Source organism: Cavia porcellus, unplaced genomic scaffold (genome assembly GCF_034190915.1).
Source record: "Cavia porcellus strain 051 isolate PalLab524CR breed Dunkin Hartley unplaced genomic scaffold, mCavPor4.1 scaffold_17, whole genome shotgun sequence".
In the NCBI taxonomy this organism is placed as follows: Eukaryota; Metazoa; Chordata; class Mammalia; order Rodentia; family Caviidae; genus Cavia; species Cavia porcellus.
Genome location: NW_026947500.1, coordinates 11,282,239 through 11,291,669, shown reverse-complemented (window position 1 = coordinate 11,291,669; position 9,431 = coordinate 11,282,239). Strand labels below are relative to the sequence as shown.

The following is a 9,431-nucleotide window of genomic DNA, read 5'->3' as shown; positions in this document are numbered from 1 at the left end:
GTCAGCCTTCGGCTGCTCGGAGGCTCGGGGGCGGCGGCGGGCGGAGAAAGTGGCCGGAGAAAAGAGGCGGGCGGAGCTGGCCGGGCCGGCGGGCAGGCGGCGGCGAGAGGCTGCGGGCGGGCGCGTCCCGGGCGGTTCCGGTGAGTGCGGCTGCGGCTGCGGCTGCGGCGACGGCGACGGAGCCGGGCGCGGGGCGCTGGCGGTCCTCCGGCTGGCGCCCTCCCACCTGTCCCGCACGTGACGGGGCTCGCGCCGCGCGTGTTTATCTGTTCGTTTGGCTCGTTTCGCGTGCGCCCCGCGGCTCAGGTGGCCGGCGCACTGGCCCGCCGGCGGGAGGCGGGGATTCCATCTTCCCTGCTGGCTGGCATCCCTGCGGGGTCGAGGTGCGTGCGGCGCGCGCGCGTGGGCTCGTGTGTGTGCACGCACATCCCGAGGCTCCCAGGTATCTGTGGGCGATGCTGAAGTGGCTGCAGCTTGATTTGCATATGTAAATGGTCCCGGGGATCCGCAACCCTCACAGCTGAGACTGGAAAAGAGTCTCCGGTTCACCCAGGCCTCTTCTCCGCGCTCCTGTGTTCCCTGGAGCCTCCCTTATGCCCTATACCTTGCTTCCGCTGGGTATTTTTATGGTTTCCTCCCTCGCATTCCTTCTTTGCTGCGTTCCGATGACCTCTGAGTAATGTTCCTCGTCTTTCCCTCCTTTCCACTATTCCCAGTGACATCCTCACCTAGTTACTGAGCTGCAGGAGACCTGTTTCTGTATTCCCTTTGCTCTGTAGATTCCTCCAAATGAGAAAGCAATTGTCTTCAGTGTGGTCTACCAAGACTAGGCCTCAGTCCAGTCATGAAAATTAAGTATTCTGTTATAATTCATTTTCTTTAAACGGGGTACCTCCTGTGGCTTGGATTTTCTTCAAGGCCCATTCAGTCCCTTTTCCAACCAGAACATTCAACACCATAAATCCTGCAAGCATCAGATGGAGGAGTTTTTAAGATCTGAGGAACACTTATTTGTGTCAGCCTGCAAATTAGTCTTTTAAACCAATGCTGCTGTTGAATTGGTCTGAGTCGCATGTGGGTTTGGTGTCTGCATCCCATCATTGTATATTCACCGAGGGCTTGGTTTTATTTATTTTAGGATTATATTTTCTTTTGCTAATTTTTGTTTGCAAGTGTAATTATACATGTTGTAATTGACATATATAGATCTGAGGGGGAATGAATGTCAAGTAGGTTGTTACATATGGTACACAAAATAATTTTGGAATATCTATTCTTTAAACATTATAAAGATGAAATACAATACTAGGTAAGTCTGTACTGACGTGTTTTTCTTTAATTCCATTCCTCTGAAGGGAGGCCTTTTTTGCTTCAGTGCTAAAAGGCCTTTATTTTGATGGAAACTTGTAGGAAACACTGGGGGAGGCAGATGCTCGAATTTCCTCAAGTGGCAATAAGCATTCATAAAACAAGCCCAGACATGTTTTGGCAATTGTTTGCATTTGATTTTCTGTTTATAGTGCTTATTTCTTTATCCAGATGTTTTGACACCCTCCTCTACCTTTTCTGTTATGAATCAGCACCATATTTGTTGCAGTTTAGTATTAGAAGGACTGTACTATTGTATGGGTATCGTCTAACATTATCAGTTGTAATTGGGTAGTTAAAGTTTTACAAAGCAAGTCTTTGTCTCTTTGGTTTCCTGTTTTAAACTGTCCATATCCATCTTTGCTTTCTGGATATCTTCCCCTGATTTAATTTGAGAGACATAATGTCATTATAGAGAACTTAGCTTTTTAAATATTATAAATCCACATTGCCTTTTCTTTATGTTCCTAAAATCAACGGGCAGCAAACTTCTGCTTGAGTCAATAATTTTTCTAAATCTGATTAATGAAAATTATTTAAAAATTCTATGGCTAATTTTTATGCATTTTTAGTCCTTAACTACACTGTTTCTTAACTATGCTAATTTCCTCTCCTGCTCCCAGACCATGAAGTTAGTATAAAAGTTGTTAACTTGCTTACATTTTCTTGCTACTATGTACTTAAAAAAGGAGGTAAAATAATCTATTAACTTTTCAAAACTTGATTCACTTTAGTAAACCTAGTGTCATAATGTATACATTTTTATTGCAGATGGAAAATCACAGCAGCCTAAAATAGCCATATTCTGTTGACCAAGAAAAGAGTTTAATAATATTGAGAGAGGGGAGGGAATTGTAGATTTTGTAATAAGGATCCTAATTTGGGTTAATTAGAACCCTGGGAACTCAGGGTGTACTGTAGTTCATTTTGAGAAACTCAGAATTGGAAATGTCATCTGGAAGGCAAGAGAAATTATAAAGATTGATGATGAGGTGGAACATACTAGAATAAGAAACTATCAGTTACTTAGTAGGAAACTGGAAAGAAATAGCTGAAGACTGAAGAACTGGAAATATAATAGGGCTGGGGGAGTGTAATTCATTACTGGTCCATGTCTACCAACCAGAAATACCTTATTTTGTGCAGGTAGTTTGCCTTTTGAAAGAGAGAAAAGATTTTGATTTTACAAAGGATCCAAGAATACATTCTAAGGCCATATGAGATCGGATCATAAACTCAGAGGCCTCCAGGGAGCAATCTGAGTGAGCAGTAAGGGGCCAGGGAAAGGCAGGCCTGTGGAGAGGGCAGCACCCCATGCTAACCTGCTAGTTGTTCCCAATGGAGGCCAGTGGGAGGACTCTAGCCAGATCCTCCTTTTATCAGGAGATGCTATGAGTGACAATCTCTTGATTTTTGAACATTGAAAAGGAATTCAATTTTAAAAATGAAAGCATAACAAAACACTATTTCAAACAGTTCTTGTGCAGCTGTGTGTGGTCTACAGGATGTCTATTTTAACCTCTGTTGTAAGAAATCACTGGCTCACTTAAATATTGCTAATTGATCAAAAGGACCCTTTTTAAATTTATTTCTGTCACATTTTACTTCTAGGTTATCCCAAGAGTTCCTTGGTATTTTAGCTAGTTGTAGAAGTACACGGATTCTTTTTTTTTTTTTTTCACTCTGACATCTTATGGATGGAAAAAAGGTATTTGCTAGAATTCTTAGTAGGGTTTTTTTTGACTATGCATAATTATTATCAAAAGTGTTTAAGTATGCATGAGGGAAGGGGTCTGGACTAGGTGACCTTTAATGTCCATTTTAGCCACATGACTTTTAGATTTAATTAGCTAAGCATGTAATGCTATTAATGTTCATAGGCCAGAGGGATTGTAGTTGGAGCTATGCCAAGTGACATAAAGTCAAATCTGTAAAGCCATTCTCAGTGGAAGAACATTGTATAAATTAACAGGCAGGGGAAAAAGTCCCAAAGATAGGTTAGAGAAATAGAGGGAAGAGTCATATGGTAGTGTCATTTATTTACATGTCATGTTGCTGAGGTCTCATTTCTAAGTTGTTTTTTCCCTCCTGTGGATTCAGATTTGAAGACTCGACCTCTCATTGCTCACTGGATTATGCACAAGGCGCTGCTACCCAATGATCCTCTTGCAACACGCTGGGCTTCCTCCACCTAAGCAGCCTTCATACTCTCCTCCTATGTCAGTGGCCACCCGGTCTACAGGAACCTTGCAGCTTCCACAGCAGAAGCCTTTTGGCCAGGAGGCTTCCTTGCCTCTGGCAGGGGAAGAAGAGTTACCTAAGGCAGGGGAGCAAGACTCTGCCCTGGAGGAGCTATGTAAGCCTCTATACTGCAAACTCTGTAATGTCACCTTGAACTCCGCGCAGCAAGCCCAGGCTCATTATCAGGTAAGGGAAGGAAAGAAGATCAGGTATACTGTATTTGGTGGGGTGAACATTCCATGCTATGCCAGTTAGAAGTTGTTTTGCCCTATATGACCACTTGTGCTTGGAAAATAAGGATACATTAGAGAACAACTAAGTTTGTTTGACTAAAAGCATAGTGTTCGTCCTTTTAAGTGTCATGTTTCATGCAGTGATTCTTAACTTCTTACATTAAGCTGTGTGGCATTTGATACTTACCAGTCTTTGTGAGCAATTGTAAACCTTTATGCTGGCTTTTGAACCTGTCTTAAGGGGAACAGGCATTTATAACATGGTGTACCAGACACAGTTTAGCGGAAAGCTATTTAGAAGCCGATGCAGTCTGCATCAGTTCATAGTAATCTCTGCATTTCAATCTTGTGCTTTCCATTTTGACTTCTAATTCTCCCTGCATGGCTGAGGAAAACACATGTGTTTTTCCAAGTGAAAATATGGTGACATCCAATTATTGAACCATATCCTTTCTTGATAATAAGCAGACTTTGATTTCTTTTCACTCATTAATATGAAGTTAGATTTTTAAAATTTAAAGCTTTTGTTTTGTTTTGTTACCAGGGATAATTTTGGTACCAGGGATCGAACTCACGACCATGCGCTTGCAAGGCAGGCGCTTAACGCCGCTGAGCTAAATCTCTAGCCCCAAATTTAAAGCTTTTAACTGCATGTAGAACAGCTAGCAGAAAGGACTACTTTAAAGGGCATCTTTAGGTTAAAAACATGAGATATTAAATTTTGACTAGAGAGTGTGTTTTTTTCTAGATTGTTATTTGTATAAATTTATATAATTTCCTTCAAAAAAAAAAAAAAAAGAGAGAGGGGCTGGGGATTTAGCTCAATGGCTTAAGTGCCTGCCTGGCAAGTGCAGGGTCATGAGTTCGATCCCCAGTACTCCCCCCACCAAAAGAGAGAGAGAGAGACAGACAGACAGACAGACAGGTATAAACGGTGACCCAGCCCTACTGAGTGAAGGCATAGCTTCTGGGCCCTCACTAATTTGACTATGTATTTATTACCTCCATGAATGGACTGTGTGGGAGAAAGCTGTCTTAGCTAGAAAGCTATTTCTTCTTGTGTCCTAAGCTGCTTTGAACTTATTTTTGTTTAGTCTGTTTGTAACTCTTTTCTGTTTCATTTTATTTTGATCCCGAAAACTGATAGTTGTGTCATTTTTGTGATTATGTATCAGAAGTTTGCTTTGTTTTTTATGGAGCTGGGAACTGTACCCAGGGCCTTGAGCATGCTAGGCGGATGGTTTAGCTTTGAGCTACATTCTCAGCTCCTTAGGATGTATTTTGTTGATGAATTGTTTCTCTGGGATTTAGGGGAAGATTTGATAGTTGTTTCCCTGGAGATGCCATTGTTTGGGTTTGTTTTGACCTCAGGTACAGAGAGTTGTGTTAATTCTATCTCTCCAATCTTGGCATGTGTCATTATTAGTTCTTAACCGCCTCCTTTTGTTTATTTTTGTTGTCATTGTATTGGAGATTGAATTCAGGGCCTTTGCACTGAGTGACATCCTTGCCCTTTAAATTATTTTATTTGAGGCTGGGATGGAACTGGTGATCCTCTTTCCCAGCTTCCCAGAGTGCTGGCATTATAGGTTTTACTGTTACACCAGTCTCCTCCTGTTTTGGTTTACATTTGCCTCTCATCCCTTCTTGTACCTCTCCCCGCTATAATAGGTCATTTGATACAGGACCTTCTTTGCCTCTCTTTACTATTCAAGTGGCATGTTAGGGTAATTAATGTCAAACCTAGGTTCTGTTAGCTTCTTCATTTATTCCTGTGGCATGTTCAGTTTAATAGCTTAAGACTTACTTTGAAAAACCAAACCTAAATTCTAAAGTTTTAGTGTTGGACCTTAATAAATGGCTAACTGGAGTAAACCTGCTTTAGCTATACATTCATTCATATGTACCTATGCATTTACCTTGTAAGCAGAGTTTTAACTTTTACTCTTGAGCAGTGTATAATTGTAATATATGCGTGCATGGATTATATATCATTTATTGCTTTAGTAATTTAATGTATGTAATATCATTTATTTCTTTAGTAATTTAATATATGTAGTTTCATATATCTTATTAATTTTTTATCAGTACATATTTGCAGAACATAATACTCTTTAATCATAGCGTGTACCAAATGTACTTCTTTGACTTACAGACAGTGATGGATCCTTTGACTAATGTCTAGAGAATTCATATTGATATAAGATCATTGAGTTATACAGTTGACATAAGAAACAGAATCAGTTTTTTCTTTTATTGTATATTTTTGTATCTACAGTTTTTAGTTGACAAGATTTGTAATTGTTTTATTTCATTTCCCTCAGTGAGACAGTGAATAAATAAGTAAGAAAGAAAACACATGGGAAGAGAAGCAAAATTTAGACAAATTCCTAACAATTAAAAAATTTTAATGGAACAGTTAGACAGTTAGAAGAAAAGATGGCCTATCATAGGGGCAGTGTAAGCAGCTGAATACCAGGATAAAAATAGAGGAAAGATGAGGAGGTAAATGGGTACAGAGAGAGTGGAACCTGATTAAAAAATAAAAATGCGATGGTTTGAGAGCAATAGAACATGAGTCTAAGAACTTGGAAACTAAGATTTGAATGAGACCAATATTCCTGGTAATCTTAAAGGTGTGTTGTTTCCACAGACAGCCAAGACAGTATAGTTTATTTATTAAAGTACAAGGCAATTTCATTGGCATAGCATAGAAGAAAGTTAATTTTAGAAATGAAGTCTGAATTTTAACAAGATAGACATGGTCATGATGAGAGAGTTGTAGATTGGTGAGTATGTCAGACTAATAATAGTTGAAACGTGACCATAACGGAGAGGTGGGTGGACCAGCACAGGAAAGGATAGAGATGTTAGCATGAGAGAGACGAGTCAAAGAGCACAGAAATGGGTGGTGATGAAAGAAAGGCTGGTAAGCACAGGGTATGACCCGAGCATAGGACTTACGAGCACCAGGAATAGACAGCATGGCAGTGTGAAAACAAGTGGTAGGCCTCAGATTATGGCTCAGAGATAGAATATTTCCCTAGAATGTACAAGGCTCTGAGTTTGATCCCCAGTACCAAAAAAACAAGTGGTTTAAGGTGAAATAAAATAATGTCTGGGAAGGTTTTATTTCAAGGCTAACACCCTGCTTTGTAGTTTTTAATACAGGGTGATAACATTATTTTAGTAGATGTAAGATAAAAGTGGCCACTGGTGACCTGTTTATAAGCTGAAAACACCTTTATGCAAAGTGGTGAATCACTGTGATTATATTACCCAAAACTTTTTAGTCAGTTCATGCTATTGTTGAAATCACAGTTTTAAGTTGCCAGAGTGTTGGAAGCAGCCATCCTTACCCTAGAGTCCAGCTATATCATTTCTCATAATCTAGGACACAGTGGAAACTGTTTAGTAAATTCTTCCCTTTGAGCTTACTACCATTTTCCGCTGGTAACCTCATGGTCCCAAACTAGGGCCACCTTATCAGAGATCTGAGTGTTTCTGTGGTCATCACAGATACAGTTTTATTAACAGGGCGTTTTAACCTACTCACTCAACTTCAAAACACCCTCAGCTGTTGTTTTATTTTTAATAAAGTTACGTAATTTTGCAGTCTCAAAATTATGACTTTGGTTATAACTTAATTTAAAGTTAGATTTTTGGAGGTGAAACATGTCTGCATTTTATTAAAATCTGTCTGCATATTTCAGGTTACTTAGGGCAATCCTGGCATGGAGTAATTATAACACTGTTTCATCAGCATAAACGCCCGGAGGAAGAACTCTGTAAGACGAAAGATTATTAACAGAAATGAAGAAAAGAAAAGGCATGCACAGATAAAGTTTGCTAAGGCATTTATACTTGACATATGAAAAATTTCATATTTATGCAAAACGAATTAGTTACTCAAAGTACATTTCTAAAATTTGTCATAAACAAAGATATCTATTTGTCCTATTTAGTAGCCAAATAACATCTCTCTTTTGGTTTAATTATATTAGTTAGAAAGAAAAGACATAGGTTGAAAAAACAGTTCTATAATTATGATACTGAACGTGGTGATCTTACTTCATAATGAAGATAATTTTTTTTTGTATCAGAACAGAAAGCACTGATTTTGACACATGGATTTTTAGCATGATCTCCCAGATTTGGAGGGCATGATCAGTAACAATAATCTCATCTTATTTTTATGTTTTCAAAATTCTCTTATCCATATGAAATTGTGGTAGACAATTTGTAGTCAAAATACATTGCAGATTTTGTGTTACTTGTGTGCTTCATAATTGGTAAAGATGTTTTGAAATTGAGTCTGCTACTTTAGGCAAAGTAGTACAGTGTCTAAATTCAGCCTCTGTAAAGGTCATTGTACTTCCCTCATGGGATTGTGAGAACTGTGTATTTTATGTTAATAAATACTTACTGATTGAAAAAGATTTCTGCTTAGGTTTCTTGTAGCTTCAGAAGGGTGTAAAGTGAGATATAATTTTCTTATTGTTGTTACTGCCTTGATGCCAACGTGCTGTAGGACCTTGTATAAATGAGTAAAATTTTGTCCTTGTTGGTCACTCTCCAAAAATGCTCTTCTGGATTCAAATACTAGGTTTTCTTAAAGGAATCTTACAAGGAGTAATTCAACCAACAGATACCATCAACGTTTTTCGTTTGTTTTGGAGACAGGGTCTTACCTTGAACTCATTATGTAGCGCAGGTGGGCCTCAAACTTGTGGCAGCCTCCTGCCTTCATGTCTCCAGTGCTGGACTGCAGGTGTGTACCACCACGCCTGGCCAGATGACATAATGTAAAATGGTTCTCACATGTAGAAGTGCTTTCAACCATGGTGCTAGGATTGGCAGCTTAGTTCAGTATCTAAGTCCATGCTTATTTGCTTGTTTTTTGAGTCTGAATGACCAGGATGGGCTCTTCCAGCCCATCCTTTGGTCACATCAGAGGGCAGATTATCTGCCATTAGTCAGATTTTTATCAGTTTCCTGCCTCCACATCTAAATCTACCGCTACCTCACCTCTTCTTATTTTAGAAGAAGAGATTTTCCTTCTTTTTCCAAGTTGGATTCTATTTATTCTGTCCTGTGGAGTGTATCATAACATGCTGGTCTCTTCTATATACATACAGTAACAACTTTTATTTTTAAACCCTCTTGTAGGCAGCCTCTCCCTTCTCTCCTGTCAGAGTTTTGCCAGGTATGATTGTCCTTTGCAGATACTCACTTCCCATTCACTCTTAGGGTCATCCGGGAGTGTACGAGCTAACTCTGTTTTTCACTCGGCCTCTTGAATCAAAGGGTTTATAATGAAAAGCAGTAGCTACTTGTTCTTTCTTCCCTACACATGCCCTTTTAAAAATGTTCTCTATTCTTTTTTCTACCTCCCAACTTGGCTGTAGTTTTACTTTAACACTGAAGATTGGTCACATTTTTGTCTAATCTGTGATGAGATTAAATTTTCCATGTGCTCACTGAAGATTGGTTGCAATTGATGAAAACTGATATTCAGTATTTGTCTTATTACAAGCAGGGAAATTATTCATTGCAGAGCTGTTTCCGTCCCTATTTCTAACGTTATAA

The 9,431-nt window shown here is 39.4% G+C and overlaps 1 protein-coding gene across 4 annotated transcripts in view; it reads left to right on the top strand.

Annotated features, from left to right (window-relative positions):
• Zmat3 (zinc finger matrin-type 3) overlaps positions 1-9,431 on the top strand; it is a 33,330-nt gene continuing 23,899 nt past the window's right edge. For 2 of the 4 annotated variants that reach the window (XM_063227216.1, XM_063227213.1), the window contains exons 1-2: positions 1-140; positions 3,469-3,795. In XM_063227216.1, the coding sequence (XP_063083286.1) occupies positions 3,526-3,795 (270 nt within the window). In that variant the 5' untranslated portion in view covers positions 1-140; positions 3,469-3,525. Of the gene's footprint in view, positions 141-248; positions 443-3,468; positions 3,796-9,431 lie in introns of those variants that run through there. The other 2 variants (XM_063227215.1, XM_063227214.1) reach the window with 2 other exon arrangements.